This window comes from Ursus americanus, chromosome 19, assembly GCF_024610735.1.
Source record: "Ursus americanus isolate L20-20 chromosome 19, mUrsAme1.1.p, whole genome shotgun sequence".
In the NCBI taxonomy this organism is placed as follows: domain Eukaryota; kingdom Metazoa; phylum Chordata; class Mammalia; order Carnivora; family Ursidae; genus Ursus; species Ursus americanus.
The window spans coordinates 24510284-24535583 of record NC_142145.1 but is presented as its reverse complement, the minus strand read 5'-3'; the positions used below and the strand labels follow the sequence as shown (position 1 = coordinate 24535583).

The 25300-nt window shown below is 55.9% G+C and overlaps 1 protein-coding gene across 8 annotated transcripts in view; it reads left to right on the top strand.

Annotated features, from left to right (window-relative positions):
• CTIF (cap binding complex dependent translation initiation factor) overlaps nt 1-24612 on the top strand; it is a 286823-nt gene extending 262211 nt beyond the window's left edge. For all 8 annotated transcript variants that reach the window (XM_045790034.2, XM_045790031.2, XM_087869837.1 and 5 more), the window contains 2 exons: nt 18649-18702; nt 20626-24612. In XM_045790034.2, coding sequence (XP_045645990.1) covers nt 18649-18702; nt 20626-20841 — 270 coding nt within the window. In that variant the 3' untranslated portion in view covers nt 20842-24612. The remainder of the gene's footprint in view (nt 1-18648; nt 18703-20625) is intronic.
• Nucleotides 24613-25300: the final 688 nt, after the last annotated feature.

The window sequence follows — 25300 nt, the reverse complement described above, 5'->3', positions numbered from 1 at the left end:
GTCAGAGGGGCCTTCCAGACCACCCTCAAAGCAATCGTGTGAAGGACCCCCAGGGTTGATGAGGCACAGCACAGAGGAGGACTGACAGCTCACTCGTTTTTCCCCCAGAAGGGATCACAGCTCTCACACGGGTCCTCCTTCCCTCCCCTCTCCCCTCCCCGCCCCACCTCCCACCCCTTCTGTCCCCTTCACGCTCTCCGTAGATCAGAGGTTAGCAAACTTCTATAAAAGGCCAGATAGTAAATATTTTAGCTTTGCAGGCCAAGAGGCTAAATCGAGTTGAACCACACCCCTGTGATTTGTACCGCCCCGAGCAGCCGTGCAAACCCGGAGAGCAGTTTCTGGGGAAAGTACTCAGTTCTGCCTTCCTCATGCGAAAGCAGCCGAGGACAATATGTAAATGAACACGCGTGGCTGCGCTCCAGCAAAACCTTATTTATGGACACTGAAATTTGAATTTTATAGCATTTTTATGTGTCAAAGAATATTATTATTCATTTGCTTTTTTCCCCCAGCTATTTAAAAAGTAAAAACTGTTCTTAGCTCACAGGCCCCATAAAAAGGCGGCTGTGGACCAGATTTGGCCAGTGGGCTGTGGTTTACAGACCCCTGATCTAGATCTCTGAGTTCTCAGTGCTCATCGAAATCACAGGATCATTGTCAGAAAGGAGAATTTGCGATCTCCCGGCGATGCTGCTGCTGGGCTGTCGTTGGAGGTCCACGCGCTGGTTCGCCCTGATCTAGTCTGAGCGCCGCCCCCATTTTACCGACGACAAAGCTGAGACCCAGCGGTGCCCTAGCTCTGTTGCATGAATCCAGAGAGAGGGTTCTCTATCCCTGGCTGCGGAGCTGGCTGGTTTTCTCTCTCTAGCCGCCTCCAGAGATCTAGCCTGCCAGCTCACACTGCCCAAGGCGCTCGCCGAGCCACAGGAAATGTGTATGTATCCCCTGGTGTCCCAAAGTGGCAGGGCTCCAGTGAGTCATTTCCCATGAGTGGAGACAGCGTGCACTGAGGCCGCCCCATGCTGTCAGATAGTTCCCTCCTGACCACCTTGTCAGCTTCGGGGATCCACAGAGCAGAACAGGACGAGAGGGAAGCTAAAAGTCCCCTCCGTGAGAAGAGAAAATGAAAGAAGGCGGGCTCAGACATCAGACGAACGTGATTTCAAATCCCACACTGTCAGTACCAGCTAGGACCAGAGGCAAGTTACTTAACCTCCTTGAGCTTCAGTTTTTGCATCAGTAAAATGGGAAACAGCCCTCTCTACCTCTGCAGAATTGCCATAAGCATTAGTGATCACATCTGTCAAGTGTCTGGAACATAGTACAGAACGTTTACGGTATCTTTATTGGCCACCCTGGCATAATGCCTTAACCACAGCGCTACCCAGCCACAGCCCGACAGGCACTGAAAAAGGCTCTGTCATCCTCCTGACGACACATGAGATTGTGTGGCTGTCCTTATGGAGGGAGGCACTGTCCCATGCTCCTTGACATTTTCAGTGGTGATTTAGGTTGGACTGTTTTTAGGCCATGTCAAAGGTTTGTATCTGGGACCCTTGGGTGGCCTTCAAAGTCTAGGAACTCACAGAAATTGGATGCAGACATCTGTGAACGTGTGTGGGTGTGCATTTTTCTAGGAGAGGTGCCAAAGTTCCTATCAGATCTTCAAAGACTTCCATGTTCCAAAAAAGCAAAGGGACACATGCTCTAAACACAGCACCAAACTTTTAGGACAGATTCCTGGGTTTGAGAATCAGCCCCTTGCTCCTGATATATGGACATCATCTAATTCGGTTCCAAACTCCCATTTCCTCAGCCTTAAAACCCGTGACTAGCCTACCTGTCCCCACCCATTCCAGAGTCAGATGATGTCCTATGAACGAAACCCCAGAGTAAGGCAGCGAAGGACAGTGGGGGTCTCAAAGTGACCACCAGGTGAGCGAGGGGCCTCGCAGGAACTACCCTGCAGGTCAGTGTGTTTGCTTCAAATGTAAAGGCTTGGGGGGCTTCAAACGAGTCACGCTAAGCTGCACTGCTAAGCAGGATTGTGGCGACCCTAGGGGAGGGGTCATGAGAAGAAGAACACAAGAAGTCTGTGGGGTTCTCCAAGGTTCCGGCTTGCGGTCAGGCCCCCGGTAGCACGAGTATATCCCCTGTGTGAAAATTCATCATCAACGACATACTTAGGGTGTGTGCACCTTTTGGCCCATGTGATACTTCAAAAGCTTTCTCACAAAAATGTTCCACTGAGAAAAGTAGAAATACAATATAAAATCACCCCTTTGGGGATTTTTCCATGTAATGTTGGAGTGACATTAGCACATAGCTTGAAGAAAGAGTACTTTATATATACACACAAAGAGGAGAGTCAGGTGTTAAAATAATCCGAGGGCCAGGTTTAAAGATCTTTCTTTTGGACACAAAATGCTAATCTAAATTGGCTCAATGTAACTTTCGCCTTCTTTAATTCTCTCACGGGACCCACAGGCTGTCCCCGGCCTCTTCACAGCCATGATGGACCTGCCGTGGGGTCTGGGCTGTTTGGGGTGGCCTGTCCACGAGGCCCCGGATGGCAGCGTGCTGCTGTCCCATCCCCCGTCCTCCTGCAGGCTTCCCTCTGACGGTTCCTTCTCTCCGCCACATCCCATGCTTCCCGCTCTCCAGTGGTTTCTTTTCAACAGCCCACCAAACCCCCCTGAGGCGGGAAAAACCTTCCCTTGACTCCACATTGCCCTCCGGGAAGCACCCGATTTCTCTCTTCTCTGTGGAGGCAGGGGTTTCAGAAGAAACGGTCCCCCCATGTGCCTTCTTTCTGGATTGTCTGCCCCCTCAGGCCAACAGCACGGTCCCTGTTGAAGTCGCCTTATTGCCAAATTCAGAGGCCCACTCAGTCCTCAGCGCCCCTGTCATAGCAAGAAAGCAACTGCCGATGACATAGAAACCAGTGAGATGACTGTGTTCTCACAAAACTTTATTGATTGACGCCGAAAGTTGAATTCCATGTAATTTTTACATGTCAGGTGTATGTTTTTCCCAAAGTTTAGTGTAGCCTTTAGTTAGCCTTTGCTTTGGGACTGTGTTCACCTTTAAGGCCTTCTCCAAAACTTCATTTGGTGTCCTCTTAACCAGAGGCCTGGAGAAGTCCTTTACCAAAGGACAGGTGACCATAGCTGGCAGTAAGCCAGGAAATGGGGTCCCAGGTGCGGGTCCCAAAGCCTGTGTCGGTCACAGGCAGATTCCCAGGACAGCAGCAGCCCCCAAACTTGACCTGCACAAACTAGACCCACATCTCCAGGCCTGGGTACCTCCACTCGACACCTCCCCCTGGCCCACCCCCAGACCGCCCTCGAGCTCGCAGTGTCCTAGTGGAACCCAACTGCTCCCAGAGACGGTGCCACCATCCTCCAGGCTGTGACAACAAAAGGCCTGAGGCCGTCCCTGACTCTCACCACCACCCTCCACCCCATGAATCTGCAGGGTCTATGGACAGCGGCTCTTCCCTGGTCCTTCCCCTGGCCCCACTCTTTCCCTAACTCAACCTTAAACGTTCTTTTCAGACCTCTGAGTTCCTCTCCCCACACGAGTGAGGACGGTCCTTCCCACCACCCAACCCCACAGCACCCTCAGTTCGGGGATCCAGGCAGCCCACTTCGTAAGACCAGCCGCCAGTGATGGGAGCCGCGCTCACTGTGTGCCAGATACTATTCTAACTATGGGTCCCAGATGATCTCATTTAACCCTACCCCACTCTCCAGAGGAGGAAACTGAGACACAGAGAAGTGAACTGTGCAGCCTGGGGGGGAGCAGGATTAGAACGCAGGCAGCCTCGCCCTGCAGCCTTGGTTCCCATCACTGATCTGCTGGTGTGACGCCTATCTTCCCTACTGTACCCCTAGACCCGTGAGGACAGGACTCGTGCCTCCTTGTCAAACGAATGAGTGAATGAATGGAACGGTTGTCGCTCTCCTGTCAGACTCCCTGGAGGAGGTGCTGGGAGCCGTGCTCGGGGCCCGTGTTGGTGGGTGGGCTATATGCCAGGGAACAAAGGGGCCCTTCTGAGTGGCTTGGCCGCAACGAACACACGCTTTCCTTCGAATCCAACCTGCAGGGCAGCTGGGCACAAGGTCCTGTGTGAGGAAAAACCAGTCAAGGTAGACCCTAGACTAGAGCTAGCGAGAACCAAGTAGTTGCCCCCAGGCGTGAACAGAATAGTTCCTGGTTACGGAGGTTAGGGGAGGAGGTCAGGGAAAGCTGCTTGGAGGAGGAAGGTCTTGCGATCAGTCTCAAGGGATCCAGTAAATGGAGCCAAGGTGGGGTTTGCTCCTCATCGTCCCCACAGATGAGAACAAGACGCGTTCATAGGCCTGTGAACAGATGGCTGTGGCTGGCCTAGAAGTCTGTGAAGGGGGCGGGGGGCAGAGCTGCAGGGGTGGACGTGGCCAGGGGCAGGGAGTGTCTGAGCAACCGCTAAGCACTTGACCCCCTCACAGCCCCTTCAGGTGGACTGGTCAGGAACGCACTCGCCTGCGCAGTCCTCCAAAAGGATCATCTCAATTTAGAGACAGAGTTGCCCCGTCATTACAGTTTATGTTCTGCTAAGGGTAAGGCTCCAAAGCCAAACAAACTTCCAGGTGCCAATTAAACACTCTTATCTCCAACCTTAGACTTGGCAGAGAGCACTTAGCGAATCCTTTCTGCCGTCCCCAGGCAGCCCCAGGCCCTTTCCTCAGCCCAGGCCTGTCTGTCCCTCTGTCGGGTGGCTGCTGGTCTGAGTACAGATGCTAATTAGGCCTTTAGCACAGCCCTGTTATTCTCTGCTTAAGCTTGTCCCAGGCCCAGCTGTCCCTGCCCACTGGGTACTTGGTCACTGCCGTGCCCCCACACCCACAGAATGAGCTGAGCTTCGTCCCCCGGGGGACAGACCTCCAGCCCAGCCTCTGCGGCGTGGCTTCCCGCTCCTCCCTCCACCCCCACGCCGGCAGATGGGCTCCTCTGCCCGGTAACCAGGGTACGGCGGGCCTGTCTTCTTAAATACAGCCCGCCAAGGTTATCACACTGAAGAGGACCTGTGTCCAGCAAAGGTTTCTTCAGAATTCCGTGCTTGGTAGCAGAGTAGGGGGCCGGTGTGGCCCTTCTCCAGCTCCTCGAGGCCCCTGGCTGGTTACCTGTGCCCTCCCCCACTCACATACCCTGTAAAGTCTGAGATGGGTGGGAGGGACGCCTGGTTGACTTGACATACCATGAGTTTCTTCCTAGGTTCAAGGGAGGTGGGCCCCTGGCCAGGCCCTTCAGATAACCTTGTGCCGTGAATAACAGTGGGGAGGGCAGGGGCTGGGCGGGGAGGGCTGCAGCAGCCCCCAGACTCTGCACACGGAAGCCTTTCCTCTGAAGCTGGGGGGAGGGGGTAGCCCTCTGTGACAGGGCCCCCTGCTGGAGAGTCCCTCTGGGATGACAGAAGCCAGCAGAGAGTCCAGCTGCCTCCCCCACCACCCTTCTTCCTAATTACATGTCTTGATCTGGCTTCAGGAAAGGCAAGACCTTGCACCGCCAGGAGGGGTCCCGTCTTCCCCGGCCTCAGGAGAAGGCAGGAAGGCGGCGGGGGTGAGGGGAGGCCTCGCTCAGGGACTCGGGCGGCTGGACAGTGGCTCTGCCACCGGGAAAGCTGACCCAGAGGAGGAAGGGACGGTTTCACAAGCGAGGCCGGGCACGCGGAGCTGGCCCATCAGCCCCTGGCATGCGGCTAGGCCTGTCAGGAAATCAAGGAGGCGCTCTGTCTGCTTTCCAGCAGGCACCACTTCTCTCTTTCCACTGCTTTGCTCAGTTCACGGTGCTGGCTCCAGGGCCAGGCGGGCGGGCCGGCGGGCCAGGCACCCTCTGCCGCAGGCCTGATGCCCGGGGAGCGCCCGCGCCTGCCTCGGCTAGCCTCAGCACGAGGGTCCCCAGGCCCGGGCCGCAGAGCCGCACGGAGAAGGCCAGGCGGCCACCAGTGGCCATCTCGGGTGGGAAGGCAGGGCGACTCTCGGGGAAGGATTCCAGACTGTTTCCTTCTCGGTTGAACTCCAACGCCCTTATCTGCTTTCCTGCCAGGCGGGGACTCCTCACGAGTCACACACAAAAGAAAACCCCACCCAAGACACACAACCCCCCACATACTTGAAGGGGGAGGACTTGCCTTGGGTTCCAATTTAAGCTACCTGGTGGTCGGTCAGGGAGGTGGTCTGTGTGCGCCGCCCTAATATTAAAATAGTATAGATTTGGTACAGAAAGGGAGGGGGGCCGGTGGAGGAGAAGAGCACCCCCTAAATGGAGCCCCTTTGGTGGCTGCTGAGAAAACTCTAGGAGCTGTCCGTCCATTGAGATGTTTCTTGGAGGAAAAACAGTGAGGGGAGGGGGTGGCAAAGGGCAATGACAAGGTTCAGAGGCGGTTGGGATGGAGGTGGGGGGGCCGTTATGGGACAGAAGAGAACACGGAATGGGAGGCGTGAGTAAGCCAGCATGCATGGCACGGCCCCTCCCTTGAGTGTCTGGCAGGCCTGAGTACCAGTCGCATTTCCTAGAATACAGGAATAATGGTTGGAATATGGGAATAGAGAAACCTGCAGCCCTGAGCCACCCACTGGATGCCCAGCTTACAAGGCTTATTGCTGTGAGGACTGAAGTAGAGAGACCTGGCCTTGCAACTCCTAACTCCTTCCCAGGCCTATTGGTCCCCCCGCAGAAGAGCTGCCCACCCCGGGACTTTCAGACTGGACGTTGGGTTCTGCTTCCTACAGGCAGGGGGCTGGCCTAGTTGACCCCTCAGGGTCTCGTTCCAGCCCAGCGAGCTGGTGGCTGATTCTACAGGCAAGTTGCTATGGGAACTCTAACTTTGAATTTCCTGGCTCTGGGGCTGTGAAAATCACAACCTGAACCTTCCGTTGATGTGGGTTTCTCGATTAATTTCCTGTTTGATTGTTTACTTTAGAGAACGGAAAATGCCTTTGCAGGCGCCTAGTTCCCTCCACCAAGACGCTTATCACACCCTCCCCCCCACAAGCCAGCAAGGTCAAGTCCAGGCCTCAGGTGGGGGGGGGGGGAACGGGGCCAGCAGCAGGGGGAGGTGCAGCTAAGAGCAAATGGCATCCTGCCCTGCCCTCTCCTTGTGCCTGCTGGGGGTCCCAGGCTGGTGGGCACCAGGAGAGATCTGTGAGTTCAGAGACGGGCCGCAAGAGAGACATTTTCCCACCGCCCAGAGCCGCAGGCCTGGCCCCCAGCCCGCCCAAACCCCTCTTTCTGTCTCAGGGAGCCGTTTTGTGCTGAGTCAGACACAAAATGCAGCCATTCCTTCAGAAGGGTAGGGTACCGTGGAGGGGGTGAAGGTCCCAGGTGCCACCCGACACCCGGTGCCTCCAGGCCAGACATTCTTGGCCAAGTTCCCCTGGGGAAGCTTGCAGAATAACTGCTTTTCCATCTGCCTGTCCTCCAACTGCTCTCCCCAGGGCCCCAACGCTCCAGCAGAGAGCAGTGGACAGGGCGTTCATTATCATAATTCCATCTTGTTCCCAGCTCCGTCCTTGGGGAGCAGTTAATGCTGGCAGGCTCAGGTGAGGCCCCGCGGCAGGTGTCATGATCCCCTGCAATGGTAGCCACCTTGCTGGGAGCACGAGGCTTTGTCACCTTCAGAGCCCTTCTCCCCACCCTGCCAGCTGAACCTCTCAGAGATGGGCAGGAGCACTCCCTCACTCACTTTATAAATAGGGGCGCTGAGCACAAGGACGGAAAGTGGAAGAGGCTAGAGGTCAGCCGGTAATCCAGGGGGGCGTCCAACCCCTCAGCACCCCTTCCCTTGTCTAGGTGACTATATAATGTACCATCCAAATCAGGGCCCTCTTGTGAGCAAAAGGGACACTTAGTAATTACTTGGGATGGCAAGTGAAAACCAGAACCATCTGAGACACCCCACTTTTTGCTGACCCCCCCCCACCAGACTCATTTATGTGGGACTTATTGGTGGGACAGTGGTTATGTCATTTGACTATGGAGACAGATGAGATCTGGCTTCAAATCCCGGTTTTCCATGACTTGTGTGCTCTTGGGAAGTCACCCCACTCCCCGTGCCTCAGTTTCTGCAGCTATAAGTGAAGATAGCAAACTCAGATAAACTGGTAAAAGGATAAAGTGAGTCTTAAAGCGAACATACAGTGCAGAGCTTCGCCTCTAGAGCGAGCATTCAAAAAAATGTAAGCCAGGTGATGACTAAGGACCCAGAAGGTATTGGTCAGTCCTCAGGAGACCCCTTCTGGAAAGGTAAAACCTCAGAGCTGCCTCAGGCATTTCCCATTCATCCTTTAGGAGAGAGTTCCATGGATGTCCAGGAAGTGGATGCAGAATAAGCCACAGAGAGGACAGGCAAGGCTTCTAGAAGGGAAAAGAGGGAGCACTAAATAAGGAGCTGGGAGGTGTTGACAGCAGTCATGGCCAACGTCCCTGTGGTTTCAAACCCCGACCCAGGGTCCTGGGAACTTAGGGGCTGCAGGGACTCTGTGAGCAGAGCTTGCCTCCTGAGCGGGCCACTAGCCAGGGCTTGGTTCCCAAGAGGAGCCACTGGAGCCGTGGCCCCATCCTCTGGCTCCAGTGTCTGCAGGATTCAGTGTCTGCTCTGAGCCCCAGATTACGTTTCCACCCCCTGGGGCCAGTTGTGGGATGAAGCATTCCCCCATGTGACATTTACTGTGGCCACTTGGTACGAGGTGGTTTGCAAGCTCTGCAGGAAGGAGGCTAATTATTCCCTCCAGGGCGCCTGGTCCGCAGTTAGGGTGCCTGCCCGCCTGCCTGCCTGCGTTAGGAGGGCTGACAGCCAGACCACAGGGCACAAGCTTGGACTGAAGTCCAGGTCAGAACCATGAATTTCCTTGACATCTGATCATAGCCGCCATACCAGGGTTCCTTAATAGGCTAGTGCAATAGTGGTATTTGGGACAAATCCCCCTCTCCCAGCGATGGCTGGAACGCAGGCCGGCACAGAGCACTGATAATAAGTGAGGAACATAGAACAGCACTGATGTCGTAGCTGCCCTGACATGCTGGGCAGCGTGAGTATCCACACATATGTGTCCCTGTGTCTACAGCCAGTCTCGCCCCTCCCATCCATTTCAGAGGATAGGGAGCGGTATCACTTCTCTTACTTAAGGCTGAACTCTGCACCTGGGTCCTCCTCGCCTCCGATGATCCCCTTCTCTCCTGCATTCCACCGCTCATCTCTGCCTCTCCCATCCTAACAACCACTCCCCTCGGCCCCAACCTAGGGGCCTATCCTTTTTCTCATCTGTAGGCAAGTTCAAAAAGAGAAAGAAAAGAGAGAGGGGGAGAAGGGAGAAAGGAGGGAAGGAAGGAAGGAAGGAAGGAAGGAAGGAAGGAAGGAAGGAAGGAAGGAAGGAAGGAAGGAGAGAGAGACAGAGAAGAAAGAACGGAAACCCACAAAGAAAAAGAAAGAAATGGTGTATTCTTGCTGTCTCTCCTTCCAGCCTTCCTCTGGCTCTCCAATCCTATGTGATTCAGACTTCTGTCTGTCCCTACCCCAGCTTTGAAGTCAACATGGCAAAGGTCACCCTAATCACCAGATCCAGGGGGCCCTGGTCATTGTCCATCTTACTTGACCTCTCTTGAGCATTTGACACCACTGACCTTGTACTTCTTAGAACTTTCTTGGCTTCCATAGCATCACTTCCTCCCATTCCTCTTAGCTCTCTGACTGTCCTCGTTCTCCTTCGGGAGTTCCTCCTCCCCCTCCACCATCCTTTCCATGTTTGGAACCCTTACCCTCTTCTCTTCTCCTCTGGGTCTTGCCCCACTTCATCTGGGGGAGATGAACACCTACGGCCTTGACCTGGCGCTGTGATCATGGACCGCCAGTCTCCCATGAGTCATCTTCCCTGATCACTCCCAGAACCATGAACTCAATATTTCTAGTGCTGAGCTCCTTCACATCCCCCCAAACCAACTCCTCATGCCTTCCTATGATCATTGATGGCACCCCCATTCATCCAGTGGGCCAAACCCGAAACCTGGGGGTTATCCATCTTCTACGTTGTCCTCTTCACCCTCACTTCTGCCTCCTAAACATATGTCCTCCCATTTCTCCTGCCTTGATTGAAGGCACTGTAATTTCTCGCAGCAGCCTCGTCACTGTCCCCTAGCCTGCAGCCCCCCACCACTCTACCAGTTCTGGTCTATCTGCCATGCTGTGCAAGAAAGGATCCTTCCAGAATGCACTCTCCAGTTAAAAATCTCTTGGGGGCTTTCCAGTCCTTTAGGATTAAATCAAAACATAGTATCATGGCAGCTAGAGCCCTTTAGGAGGTGGCCCTTGCCTTCTTTGTCGTCTGTTCTCTCTCCTCCCAGCACTATATATGTTAGCATCTTGAAATACTTGTTATTCACCAGTGCACTCTGCTGGTTCAGATTTTTTTTTTTTTTTGCTTTTGTGCATATGCCATATGCTGATTCTTACACCATATGCCTGGCATGTTCTCCATCATCATTCCATCCCATGCTTCAATCCCATATACCTAGCACAATCTCTTGATCTCCCCCTACTAGACTATGAGTTCTAAGTCTTACTCTTCTTGTAGTTATACAATGTTTAGCACAACGTAGGTGTTCCATGACTGTTGTTGAAAGGATAGCTAGGCAGAAGGATGGATGGATGGATGGATGGATGGATGGATGGATGGATGGATGGATGGAAGGACGGATGGGTGGATGGATAAGTCAGTGAGTAGGTAGATAGATGGATGAAAGAATGGGTGGGTAGATGGAAGGTTGGATACATGTGTGGGTAGGTAGAAGAATGAATGGATGGATAAATGGATATGTTGGTGGGTGGATGATTGCAGAGCTGGGTGAATAGATGCACTAATGAGTTGGTGGGTGAGTAAATGGGTGTGTGGACGGGTACAGTGGATAGATGTGTGGATGGATGGATAGATGATGGCCAATGCGAACAAAGAATATGTCAAATCAGTTCAATTTTGTGAAGGCCCAGGTTGATTCTTGCCACTGGCCAACAAAAGCAAGAATCATGAGCTCCAGCTTACCAAAATAAGAATTAGCGAATGCGAGAGAACTTAAAATAATTCTCTAAGAAAAAGATGCTGACCCAGGATTCTTTTTTTTTTTTTAAGATTTTATTTATTTATTCGACAGAGATAGAGACAGCCAGCGAGAGAGGGAGCACAAGCAGGGGGAGTGGGAGAGGAAGAAGCAGGCTCATAGCAGAGGAGCCTGATGTGGGGCTCGATCCCATAACGCCAGGATCACACCCTGAGCCGAAGGCAGACGCTTAACCGCTGTGCCACCCAGGCGCCCCTGACCCAGGATTCTTGAACACCTTCTAGTTGTCAGACTTGCTGTCTCGTGTGTGCAAACCACCTGACTACTGCACCTCAGTTTCTCTGTTAAGTAAAGATGATAATGCCGTGGCCTCTCCCTGTCTCCACGAGAGTGTCACGGGGGTAAATGGGATGGTACATGAAAAGTGTGCCAAGATCTTCAGGGGAGATGTGCGTTTATAAAGAAACAGATTTAATAACAATAATCACACCTTGCATTTGGATCAAGCTTTGCACTTCTCAAAGCTCCTTCACAGACATGATCTCAGTTGACTCTCAAAGCAATTCAAGGCAGGTATTATCCCCATTCTCAGGCGAGGAAAGTGAGGTGCAGAGTGATTAAGTGACATGCCTGGGGTTACTCTTAGTGAGTAGCAGGTCTTCTGACTCTAAGCCCGCTGCACAATTTTGATGACGGCCTTTTTTGGATAGATTATCTCCTTTCCTGCCTTCCCGAAGAGACCCAGACGTAATAGCCCCTCTCGGCGATGAGTCAGGATCACTGTCGAGAGCATCCGTTCCCGTGCCGCCCTCTAGATCTAAAAGTAGATGTCGGTCCGGGTCCAGCAGAGGCGCAGGACGGAGGGGCCGGGACTCGAACCCAAGGGTGCTCCTGAGGGGTAGGTGGTCACGTGCAGCTGCCCACCCCAGTCACCTGTCCAGACCCTCGGCCTGTGTTACGGCTGTCTCCTCTCTCCCATCGTCAACATCTGTGCCCAGCACCGTGGCTCCCGTGGCCACTGCAGACCTCTCCCTACCCCACCCTGGCTCTTGGCTCTTCTCTCCCGCCTTCCTGCGACATCCTCTACACGTCCAGCCTGTCCTGCCACGTCCTTGGCCCTTCTGTAGGCCCGGCCAGGCCATCAGGGCTCTGCAAACTTGTTCCCCAGAAAATGAGCGCGTTGCGTGCTCTCTGAAACCTTCTTGCCGTGCTCTCTGGTTGCCATTCCCGCACCCCCTGCTCTTCCCCCCAAAAGAGAGAGGCCCCCGCAAGCAGGGTCCGAGCTGGACTTTTGCAATGACTGGGTAAGGCTTCGTGGATTGTTTCTACAAGGTCGAAACCCTGTGCCGTCGGTGAGCTGGGGTGGTCGGGGTGGGCCGGCCAGCCCGCCTCAAGTTGGCGCTCCCTCTTCCAGGGAAAGGCAAGACGTGGCCATCTCCGGGGCTCGCTCCCCTCCCACGAAGGGAGGCAGCCCCACAGGTCCTTCCATCGGCACCCTCTTTCCCTTCCCACAGGGTGGCATCCCCAGCCACCAGCCAGCTCACATCCTGGCTCGCCTTGGGCGGCGTGCCCGTGCCCTGGGGACCTGCCCCTGGGGACTCCAGGATCCTGCCACCAGGCAGCCTGTCTCCCGCGCTGCTCTCGGGCCTCCCACAGCCTGCCTGCGAGCACCTTGGCCTCTCCCCCAGGGAGGATATGATGGGTGTGCCCACAACAAGTCTCCGGCAGAGACAATAGGACAGGAATGCATTAGCTTCCGAACAAGCACTGTGTGGGCTCGCACAATTGCCTTGGATTCCCATCCAAGAAACACATTTCGCTGTTCGAGGGCGCGGGTGGCTTGCCTGCCCCAGCCCGCCCACACCCCTCTCTGTGCCAGAGACTTTGATGAGAGGGCTGCTCCTCCCACCCACTCCAGGGCCCGCAGCCCCCAGGTGGGGCAACCCTGCCTCTTCAGTGGGTGCGGTGTCTCTTCCAGAGTGGCCGCGGTGGGGAGGGAGAGGCCTGCCCACCCCACGAGTCCCGCCCCTGCCACGACTTACTCTAACCAGTTGGTTATTGTGGTAGAGTATAGAGAACAGACGATGGATCATTTTAGCCAGTTCGGTGGCATCAGGGACATTCACTTTGTGCCACCGTCACCACCACCCATCTCCAAGAGGTTTCATCATCCCGGACTGAAACTCTGTTCCCATCAAACCCTGACTGCCCAGTCCCCCATCCCAGCTGCCCCTGGCAACTGCCATTCTACTTTCTGTCTGTATGAATTTGACTGTTCTTGACTATAGAAGTGGAATCTTTAAAAAAAGAAGTAGTATCTTCTTCATTTCACCCAGCAGAATGTCCTCAAGGTTCATCCATGTGGTAGCAGGTGTCAGCCCTGCCTTCCATGTGAAGGCTGAAGAACATTCCACTGTGTGGATGGACCACAGTAGTTCATCCCTGTCCATCCCTCCACGGACACTCAGTTTGCTTCCACTTCTTGCCTGTTGCGAACATGGGTGGATGAGTACCTGTTCGAGATGCTATTACTTTTTGAGACTCACCTTGGAGTTAAAAAAAAAAAAGAAAGAAAGAAAAGAAAAGAAAAGCATTGTCTCCAGAAGATTGCAAATGGAGTATACATAAACAAGAGAGCTGTTGGCCCCTCTCCACACACCAGCAGGGGTTTGTTTATCCAAACCTGAGCTGTCCCTTGGGAAAAAGCAGAGTCCTAAAGAAACGGAACACAGAACAGGTGAGTTTGGCCAAGATGGAAAAGAGTGGAAAGATCCTGCACTTGGGACACTGCCTGCAAACGACAGGTTGGGACAGATTCTTCGGGAGCTGCTGATTGCCTGGAGGCTGGGTGCCTCTAACAGGGGCAGCGAAAGGGATCTCAAGAGGGAGCCCCTGCGGAGTTGTGTCAAGATCTCCTGGGTGAGGAGGTCAGCGTCTTGTTATGCCACAAAGAGCAGCAGGGAGTGACTTCCGGGGAGGTTGAGGGGGACACTCTCCAAAGCCCCGTCAGCTCTAGGGCTCGGAGACCACTCTGCAATGCTCCTCGTGAGAGGCCAGGACAGCATTTGCAGGGAGAACAGGAAGCGGTCTGCGGCCTCCCTGCAGATTCCCTTCACATCCCTGCACCCAGCAACTCTGAAGGAAAAGTGTAATGACCCACCCCGGTCCTCCCCCACTGCCCTGAGAAAACCCAGCAGGCCATTTGCAAGAGGGCCTATCGCACGATGTGATTGTTGGCTTAGCACAGGCTTTCCCAAGCAACCAAGTGAAAGATAAGGCTGGAGGAGAGGCCTGGGGTTGGGAGCCAGCCCACAGCTCTGCCTGAGCGCCCAGGCGAGCCACCCTGGCCCTCCAGAGCACCCCACCCTGAGTCTGTCCCTGCCCTGCTAGCCAGGAGCCAGGGCTTCCAGGGAGGGAGCTGGGCAGCCCGGGAGTTTGGGCACACAGAGGAGAAGGGACTGGAGGGGAAGGTCCAGACCTAAGGTTGTGGGAAAGAAAGAGCAGGAACAGAGACCCCCCACTCTGCAGTTCCCAGCCTCCATTAGGGAGCAGAGGGCAGGCCATGCCTGGGGGGGAGGGGTAGAGGAAATGGGAAGAAGGGGGCACTTGCTCACCAGGGCCAAGGGCTTGGCCAGCAACAATATGGAGGCTCAAGGAAGCTTTCCACGCAGCGCTGTCAGCAGCTCAGGGGGCCGCTTGGAGGGAGAAACAATCACCTTTCAGAACATCTAGTACTTGCCAGGCCCTGACGCCTACCAGTATTCCCATAATGTGACTTCCCTGGTCCCTAGCGCCCCTAAGAAGCTAAGGTCAGGACAGAACATGATCCCAGGGTCACTTCAACTTACCACGACATGCCCCCTTGAGCACCTGCTGTGTGTCAATGTGCTGGACACACCCAGAGTGGACCGTGTTCTTCCCACGAGCCGCCGGCCGGCCTGCTGCCCCCTTCCCCACCCAGCCGCCAGTACATACTCTGTCCCTAAGAGTTCCCCCTCCTCCAGAATCCCCCCCCCTTTCTTGTGATTTCTACTAGCAATTTTTAAGGATTATTTTTCCCCCAGTAAGTGCTACAGAAAACCTCTCAGGGAACAAAGTTACATTCAGAAAGAAATTCCAGCAAACCTTACAGATTAGTCCCTCTCTGCCCTGCAGAGTAAACAGGGCTAGGCCCACTTCCCCTTGCTGACCCCATCCTAGGTGGTCACAGGCCCCTCCCAGTCTGTGCACCAGCCCCTCCCCAAGCAGGCGGGGTTGGGTGCGGACCACATGCCTTAGGTAGGCGGGCTGCAAGGTGAATCACCTCCCTCAGCTTTCTGCAGAACCTGGTTCCTGGTCTCCAGTCTAGCCTCCTGGGTCCTCTAAATGAGGGAGGCCCTTCCCCATGTGCCTCCCAGAGGCCCACCAGGTACCGGCTTGGTGGAAGCCTCCTCTGGTTCCCCTTGGGGGTCTGCAGCTCTGGGAGGCAAGAAAACTCCAGAAGCCGACCCTGGTGTAGCAGGGGAGGGGCAGCGGTGCGCTGCACGGCGCTCCATTATGCCTGTGTATTGTTAATTCTTTAACCAGACCCCTCGCTGCTTTTACTGTAATGATCGTGCAGCAAAACCTTGTATCCACGTCAGGGTGGGTGTCCAGGTCCATGTGCAGGACGCATTCCTTAAAGTGGGACAAAACAGAGGCCCTGTCCTGGTGGAGCTTGCCTTCAAGGTGTGGGGGGGAGACAGCAGACAGACCAGTAGGTAATGCGTCAGGGGCGAGTTCGGCGACAGCAAGACGTAAGCCAGCAGGTGAGCGGGGCTGAAGGGTTTCACAGAGGCCAGTTCGGGGAGGCCTGGCTGGTGTGGTGACGTTTGGGCAGAGCCCTGACTATGAAACGAGAGAGTGAGGTCCGCGCCTCTGGTGGCTGAGGGTGCCAGTGACGGAAGCACGAAGGCCGGGAGTCAGGACCATGTCAGTGAGTAGACCATGCACGCCAACGCCTGTCACTTTGTGTTGGCGACACCATTTCCTCCCCTGGATTGTCCCTTGCTCTCTGCCTGCTTTTCATTGGAGCAGGTCAAGGATGCCTGTGTTCTTCATCCCCAAATGATTTCTGCGTGTCTGCTGCCAGCCCAGTTCTGAGAGATACAGGGAGAGGGGAGGGGAGGGAAGGGAAGGAAAGGAGGCCTGGTCCCTGAGAGTATCTCTGGCCTGGGCAGCCAGCACTGACCTGTCTGGCCCCTGGCCCCTTGGGGCCTTGATGCCCCGCACACTCAGGGGGCACGTAGCAAAGCTCACCCTGAATCTTCAGCCGTCCTGAGGTGCGTGCGTCTGGCTCTTGCTGGGAGGACCCCCAGGCTGTGTGGATGGATGCAACGTGACAGGAGAAGGGAAGAGGAGAGGAGGACGTGCAGAATTCGGATTTCAAGCTAGCAGCAGAAATAGTACCCCCGTGATTTCACCTCTGCTTGAACACGTCATGCCCGGGCCAAAAACCTTGACTCCAGTTCTCGTTCAGGGAACAAGGACACTCACCCTAGAAGTGCCTTCCTCTTGCGCTCTCCTCACCCTCCACCCTTCCTCTAAAACTAACAAAAACAAAAAACAAACAAACAAAAAAAACAATGCAGGAATCATATCGACCAACATTGGGTGAATCCCTGCTGTTGCCAGGAGCTAGGCCAGGTGTTAAAGGTGGCACATAGGAACACAGCACTGTCCCAGCCTTCGGGAAGTGGGCGGTTCACCCTGGAAAATGTCTTTTCACTCGTGTGGAATGCCAAGCGGGTGGGAAAGCCAGGGAGTGAGAAGCGGGGGGAGGGGGGGTGGCGTACCAGGGCCTGGGGTGACCTGGAAGTCTCCAAGGAAAACTGTGGGCCTTGAAGGGCGGGCAGTTCCAGCAGAGGGAGAAGTTGCCCACGGCAGGTAATCCGAACACAGGGTCCTATGGATGTGACGATCGGTGTGGCGGGGGATGGCGGTGGGCGCGTACGTTGGGGTTTTCAAGAAGCAGCTTCAGCCTGTCGGGGGGACAGAGGAAGAGGAGGTCAGCGGGGTTTGTGGAGAACACGACTGTAGTGCTTCTCTGAAGCTGTGCCTCGGGGACATGTCTACTGGGAATGAGGAAAAAGAGGAATTTTGTGAAAAAGCCAGAAAGTAGCGAATATTGGTGGGGATGTGGAAAAATCAGAGCCCCAGACATTGCTAGAGGGAGTCACAAAATAGCACAGCTGCTGTCGTTCCTCAGGTCCCCAGAAAGCTCAGCGTGGCCCAGCAATTCCCCTCGGAGGGAAGGACCCCCCGAGATTGAAAACATGCACTCACACAGAAACCTGTACACGAATGATCACAGAGGCATTATTCGTGACAGCCAAGAAAGGGGAAACAGCCCCCATGTCTATCAGCTGATGAATGTCAAAACAGAACATGGTCTGTCCGTACCATGGAATATTATTCAGCCATAAAAAGGAACAAAAGACTGGTACATGCTACCACACGGGTGATCTTTTAAAAGGTTCTGTTAATGGAAGAAGCCAGTCACAAAAGACCACATACTGTATGAGGCCATTTATGTGAAATATCCAGAAAAGACAAATCCAGAGACCAAGGAGATTAGGGGGTGCCAGGGGCTGGGGAGGGGGATGAAAATGTTCTGGAGTTGGGTAATGCTGAGGGTTGTGGAACCTTGTGAAAATATTGGAAGTCACTGAGTTGTATACTTAAAAATGGCGGATGATGGGGCGCCTGGGTGGCACAGTCGTTAAGCGTCTGCCTTCGGCCCAGGGCGTGATCCCGGAGTCCTGGGATCGAGCCCCATGTCAGGCTCTTCCACTGGGAGCCTGCTTCTTCCTCTCCCACTCCCCCTGCTTGTGTTCCCTTCTCTCGCTGGCTGCCTCTATCTCTGTCAAATAAATAAATAAAATCTTAAAAAAAAAAAAATGGCGGACGCTGTGTGAATTCTACCTCAGCTGAGAGAGAGAAGGAATGAGAGGAGGCAGAGGGCAGCCTGGACGGGGGCATGGCCAGTCCCAGCACCGAGCAGCCTGCCCATGGCCTTGGTCAGGAAGCCATTCCAGCCTCTGGGTAAGTCAGCCCAGCTGTGGTTTTGCAGAAGAGCACCGTGAGTTCTGGAAGTCCTCCTCTAGCCAGGGCCCAGGAGCGCCTGAGACCGTGGCTGAGCCTCCTCCGCCCGTCAGGAAGTCTTTGCACTAATTGCAGCTCTCTGAGGATTTTCGCTGACCAGTCGTTACAGCCGATGGTCCGAGCATATTTGCCGCCGCCATCAGACCCACCTGCAGCCTTGCTTTGCCGTGGCCTCTAATCGTAGCCTTCTGACCTCGCCCGGGCGCCCGGGCTCTATAACCACAGTGGTCCTCCGGCTGCTCAGATCCTGCGAGCGAAATCACTGTTTTCCTGCCGCCCTCGGACCTTCGTGGGCTCTCTCCCCAGCCCTCCCCTCCGACGTGTCTGTTCCAGGCTGCATCAGGGCTGGGGTAGGGAGGGGGCCAGCTGCAGGGGCCCGGGAGCTGGCGTGCCGCCCCCCTCAGTTGTGTGCTCTGCCTCTCTCTTCTACAGCTCTTGCAATCTCAGGATGTGAAAGAAGACGCCGTCCTGTGCTGCTCAATGGAGGTAAGCGTCTCTGACCTCACACCCGGTGTGCCCCCCACGCCTTCCACCTGTGGGCAGTGGCGGATCACCTCACGTACCCACAAGTCCTGGGCAAGGGTGTGTAGGCGGGGCTGGTGGGGAATGGCTTCCTGAGCCGATGTGGATCCAGAATTGTCAACCCCAAACCAGAGTAAGTGTGGATGGGTAACCAGGCCACTCCTAGCTGGAGGAAGAGATGGCTGGTTCTCTAGAGAGAAGGGCCAAGCGCTGGCATTGTGCACTGTCCTTCTGTCCCCAAGACCACCTTTTCCTTGCACCAGGCACGCCACATAAATGACTTAAGAGATTCCAGGTGACCCCCGCCCCCAAATATCTCCCTTGGCTTTGGTGGTGCAGGGTTTGGGGACACTGCCCAAGGCCTGAGGCCCCATGTTGGCACCCTCTGTTTCAAAGCACCCCCGTAGGAGGCGCCACTCCTATTCCCAAAGTGTGGCCACTACTCACTGAAACTCTTCCTCTGGGATCTTCCTCAGGGGCAAACCTTGCTCTGGGAAACCAACCCAGTCATTCAGAATAGAGTGCAAGGAGGACAGGTGCTTCGAGCGTGAGCACCCAGGGCGTGTCGGGGCTGCGTGAGCACATCTCTCGGGTGGCTTCTGCCCAGCCTCCAAGGCCACTGCCTAGGCTCGGAGGCCAGAGGTGCTGCGAGTCTGAACAACAGTCTCCGGTCTATGGGATGGTCACTGTTCATTTGTGGGGCTCTATCTGGGTACCTTAGATGGGACTTGGTGACGGGGAGATAGGGGAGAAGAAAGCCTCTTCCCTGCCCTCAGCTTCCACTCTGGCTGGGGATAGATAACACAGCGTAGAGTAGAAATATGGGTAGAGAGCATGCATCGCTGAGGAGTCAGAGGAGAGAGATCAGGGTGGTCCGGGGAGGTCGACAAGGACTTTATGAAAAAGGCAGAGCCTCGGGGCGCCTGGGTGGCTCAGTCGTTAAGCGTCTGCCTTCGGCTCAGGGCGTGATCCCAGCGTTCTGGGATCGAGCCCCGCATCAGGCTCCTTTGCTGGGAGCCTGCTTCTTCCTCTTCCACTCCCCCTGCCTGTGTTCCCTCTCTCGCTGGCTGTCTCTCTCTGTCAAAATAAATAAATAAAATCTTTAAAAAAAAAAAAAAGAAAGAAAAAGGCAGAGCCTTGAAAAATGGGTGGGATGAGACAGGGATGGGGCAGAGATGGAGACTGAGATCATGTGGAGAGGACCCACGGGGGCTTCTGCCCGAGGGTGCATGATCCAGACCCTGGGACCTCTTCTTCCCGACACTGGCTTTTCAGCATCATCAGGGGCCTCTCTCGAGGGCGAGCCCTCTGGCTGGCCTTCTGCCCCGGTTCATGTTTCCCTCCCGCACTTCATGTCACAAGTGTGGACAGAGGTCAGTGCTGGGGTGGGGAGGTGGGATTAGGGGCAGGAGAGAAATAGGAGACCTCATCCCTGCTCTCAGGTTCCAGAGACATGCAGGTAATAATGACTAAGCTCGCTTCTAGAGAGACATCCTAGCAGGTGGAAATTAACACAGTGTAGCCTGGTCACCTTTGAAGGGAGCAAGTCAGCCATTGAGGGCCTGAGCAGTGGTCAGGGAAGGCTTCCTGTAGGAGGGGAAGCTCTTGGGTGAAAGACAGAAGGAGCATGGTCCCGGTAAGGGCTCTTTTCAGCCCCGGGCAGCAGGCAATAACCTAATCCCTGTTATTCCTGCGGCAGATTGGTCGGTAAATGTGGGCTTTCACGGTTGACTCCTTCCACCCTCCCACCTCCCCGTCCTCCCTGTGACACAGATGCCTGGCCTACACCTTCCAGAGAGAATCCACTTATTTCCTGTCCCTGCCACCAGCCCCCCTGCCCATTCTGGGGCCCGAGTCCTGTCCTAACCCCTGCTTGCCTGCCCACAGCTGCAGAGCACAGGCCGGCTGCTGGAGGAGCAGCTGCCCGAGATGATGACCGAGCTCCTGGCCAGCGCCCGCGACAAGATGCTCTGCCCCTCAGAGTCGATGCTGACCCGGTCGCTGCTTCTGGAGGTCATCGAGCTCCACGCCAACAGCTGGAACCCTCTGACGCCCCCCATCACGCAGTACTACAACAGAACCATCCAGAAACTGACAGCCTGACAGCCAGGGGGCCTGGCGGGCGGCCCGCGGGCAGCTGGGGCCCTGGTACCCAGGGCCAGATGGACAGGCGGGAGGACAGGGGTGGCCCTGGCGGGAGAAAGAAGTGGGGAGGAAAGCAGGCAGAGCCGGCGGCCAGTCTGGAGCCAGACAGGGAAGGAGGAGTGCCCCTCAGCCAAGCCCCCCCAGCCCCACGCATGTGGCAGCTCACACCAATAAGGGAAGCATGTATCTTTCTCATGGTGGCCCCGGTAGCCCCTCCCCACTCCCGCTCCTCCCGGCCCCCTCCCATCAACCGCGTCCCCCGCAGGGCTTTGTGCGAGGGGTTTCATCTCTGTGACTCCTCCGAGGCCCTGGCAGCTCCGCACGCCGGGGTACCGCTTGGGTCAGAAAGGACCTCAGAAGCCTGAAAAAGTGGGTCGGGGACGGGCTTGCATTGTTCCTGCTGTCAGCCACAGTCGCCAACTGGCAGCAGGCGACATAGAGCAGATGTCCGGGAGGACAAAGGCAGGCGCGGTCCCCACCAGCCGCCCGTAATTGACGGCCTTTGTCCGCCACGGTCGGTCAGGCTGGGGGACGGAGGCTTCTCCTCTAACCTTCACGCTGCACCCTCCCCACTTCCAGTTTTTCCTCCGTGTGGCCCCCAAGCCTCAGGCCCAGGGCGGGGCGGGGGGGGAGCTGGAGTGTGCGGTTCTGCTCCTACTCCTGTGTTTTATTGTTTTATTTTCAAAAGTCAGCTGCTTTGAAGTTTCCTCTCTGGATGCAAAGAGTCCGAGATGTGATCACACAGTCAGCACCACGAGGACCCCCCCCCCCATTAGTGGAAGATCAAACCCAGCCCTCTCTGGAAGGATTCTAGCCACAGATAGCTTGCCAGTAGCCAATTAGGGTAATTGGAAACTTCTGCCCCGGCGGGGGTCCCGCTGGAACCCTGTGCTCCGTAGCCCTTGGCTTCCAGGACCTCTGTTCTCTTCTTCGAGCTGTGCTCTGTCAAAGGGCTGATACTGTCGCGGGCGCCAGGAGTGCGTTAAACCCCCATCCTGGTTTGGGGGGCAGGGGGAGCCTGTGGTGAATGGGGCACAGAACGAGGCTGGCAAATTCAAGCCAAACCTCGAGGTGATGTTGCCCACGCCACAGACAGGTCTTGTCCCTGGCTTAGTCGGGCGAGGGGGGGGAATGGCTGTTGGGGGCTGCCTGGCTCCCCGGGACTTGGAGCTTAGCTAACTGGGCTGTGTCGCTGGCCTAGCCTCACGGCAGGCAGGCTCCAGAAGCTGAGGCTCCCCCCCAGCCAAGGTCCGAATGCTGCAGGAGGGCTCTGGGCACTGCAGCCCCTGGGCTGTGGGGAGCGGTGCAGTCACTGAGTCATGAGAACAGTGAGTCGAGCAGGCGGAGCCGCCAAACACACACAGCTTTCCAGGCTGGGAACGACACTGGGTTTCTTGGAAGGGCCAGGTCCTGGGGAGAGCCCCTTCTCTGTTGGGGGATGCAAGTCAGGCTCCAGGAGGCGTCACGGGCATCTGTCCAGCCCCAGCTCTGGGGTCTGGAGCCCATTGATAAGCCCCTGTATAACAACCTCAGAGCCCAGCAGCTTCCTTTACTGAGGCCCGTCACTCCCTGGGTCACTGGAGGGCCTTGGCTGCCTGGTCCACTCAGGCTGGCCAAGGAGTGAGGGCTGGAAGTTTTCCTTTGTGGAGCAGGCAGGGTGGGGGAGGGGGAGGGGGGCGCCCAGTACTCCCTGGCTTTCCCTCCCCAGGATGGGAGCCTATGCGGGTCCCAAGGCAGAGCGTGTTGGGGACACGCGTGAGGGACACAGGTTTCCCTGGAACGGGCCTATGGCCTCTGCCCCTAGCCTTTGCCTCCTCCCCTCCTCGAGCTTCTCCTCACTGTCTTTCCTCCTCAGCAGGCACCTTCAGCCCAGCCTGGGGCCCAGGGACACCAGAGGCCCCGCAGGAGGCCCTGAGGGAAGAGCTAGACAAAGGTTGGAGGGCTCAGAGAGGACACAGGGGGCCTCATGGTCTGGGGGAGTCAGGCAGCCTCTGCGGGGCATGGAGCCGCTCCCAGGCAGACGTCAGAGAGCTGCGTCTGGGCTGCAACGGGCCTAGCTCCCCTCGAGTGCCAGTGTGAGGCCTGGGTGTGCGTGCGTGTGTGCGTGTGTGTGTGTGTGTGAGCGCATCGCTGAGAACAAAGCAGGGCCCCAGAGGAAGGGAGTGACCCAGTGGAACAGGGTCTCCTGCCCCTTCCACGGAGCAGAGAGCAAGCACGCAGGGGCTCCTGTTCCCCGCAAAGCCGAGACCGGTGGCATGGTGGGCGCCATGGGCCTCATGCCCCTTCCTCCTAACGCCCCTTCCTCCTAACGGCCTCTTTGGTGGTCTTGCCTCAGGGCCACCCCTCCTTGACTGTTAGGACCAGAGTATGAAGAAGTAAGATATAAATATGTATACATATATAAATATATTTTTAATTACGTGTCGTGTCACGGCGGCTCCAGACATGGTTTGCCTAGTTTATCCCATTGCTTGAAAGTGCTTCCTGGCCAATCCAAATAACAATGTAAGCTGTTTTTCTAAATGCAGGTTGCTGCTACTCTTTGGGACATGGAAGGAAAACGTTTAAAAAAAAATTTTTTTTTAAAGGAAATAACAGTAAAGCATAAATTCTGTGACTCTGAGGCCGCCTCCCGAGGGAGACTACTCAGACAGGAACCGGCGGGGCAGAAGTGGGCGCCCCACAGGCCCCTAGCCCCTCCCCAGGCCAGACCCCCCTTCTGCTGAGTGAGGAAGGCCGTATCCAAGTTGACCTCTGAATGTATTCGATGGGAGGCAAAACTGGATATTGCATTTCTGAGGCTCGCGTTGTTCTCCCTACCCGCCCCGCGGCTTTCTTGGCACCGTGAAGAGGCGAAGTCCGGCCATCTGATGTTGATCCTGTCTCGGTCTGTCCCCCCTGCCGGTCAAGACCAGAGAGTCCTTGCTTTCCACTCGGGCGGCCAGCTCGCTCACCACAGCCCTGCTCCCCTCGGCCTCGTGGCTTTGCCTGAGCGCGGGGACCGCAGCCCCAAGAAGGCTCCTAACCTCCCCCGGAGAAGGTGGGAGCCCCGCCATCACCTGTGGGGAATGTGCACCCCAAACCCAGTTTCATCTGTTTGTCCTTCCTCGATCAGTCTGTAAACGTTCGGGGTTTAGGGATCGCCCTGTCCATCCGTGTAAATGTAAATGTTGGCCGAGTCGGTATTTATTCTAATTTTTATTTTATTTTATTTTCTCTGAGGGAGGGGGAGGGGGTGTGGGAAATGGACCACTGATCACGCCTTGGGCAGCTGCAGGGGCGGGGACCCCGCCAGCCAGGCCGCCGCAAGGAGCAGCCCCATGGGGCCGCCCCAGACGCCACGTTCCAGTCTCTTATCTGGCATCAGAGCCCGGCCAGTGTTGCTCGTATGAGAGACTCTCAGGCCTGCCCGTGGAGTCCGGGGCCTCAGCTGCTGGCGCTGTGTGGGGACCTCTGCCTGGGCCTCTGAGGATGGAGATGGCAGAGAAGGCCACACTCCTCTGCTCGGGACACTGGCGTACAAGGGCTGCCCGCCTCGCCTGAGCCCACTGGGAGCCCGGCGACGGGACCTACCTCCCCGGAGCAGGGGCCTGGGGCTTCCCGCCAAAGCCGCAGCAGAATCCTCCTCACGCGACCACTTTCCCTCCCTCAGTATGTCCTGCTTTCCAGCTGAACCCAAACTACAAGTGGGTTTAAAAAATAAACACCAAAACCCAAAAATGCCCTGAATCCGTGTTCTCTGTGTGTTCGGCAAAGGAAATCCTTCCCAGAGTCTTCTGTGGCCTCCGCCAGCGCTGGCAGAGACCTCCAAGGAGCCCCTGGCCGGGCCAGGAGCTGATGAGGTTTCCCACAGTGCGGCCGTCTGGGAGAGCGGGGGCATGGTCTGGGGCCTGGGGAAGGCTGTGAGGGAGAGGTCCAGAGAACGTGGGTGGAGGACCCTTGTGCCCCCCACCTCCCCAGGCTGGGAACTCTGGCCCATCTGAAGGCATGCGATCGGGCCAGTGCAGCAGAAAATAGCTTTTGCACTAAAGATGTGGTTTGCTGCTCGTTTAACCACCCCACCCCCCCAAACCCACCCCTTCCTTAGAAATATCACTGAAGCATTTGGCAAGGACTTATTTTAGAAAGACGGAGACTTGGGCCCAGAAGCTTCTAAAAGTCAGCAGCAAGTGGCTGTCCAATCCCAGTGGGTCGAACCAGTTTTTCATCAAAGGGGCCCAAAGGGGCCCAGTGATTTATTTTCCTGTGATGACATGTCCCTTGTTTTGCACAATCCCTCCCATGGCAAGACACTGGGGACACTGCCTCCTGGTAACAGATCCCCCTCGGGGCTTCTCTCTGACTAGAACTTGCCAGTCTTTCAGCTCCTCAGGGCGGCGACAAGAGCGTCCACCCTCCTTCCTGCGTCCCTGGCCTG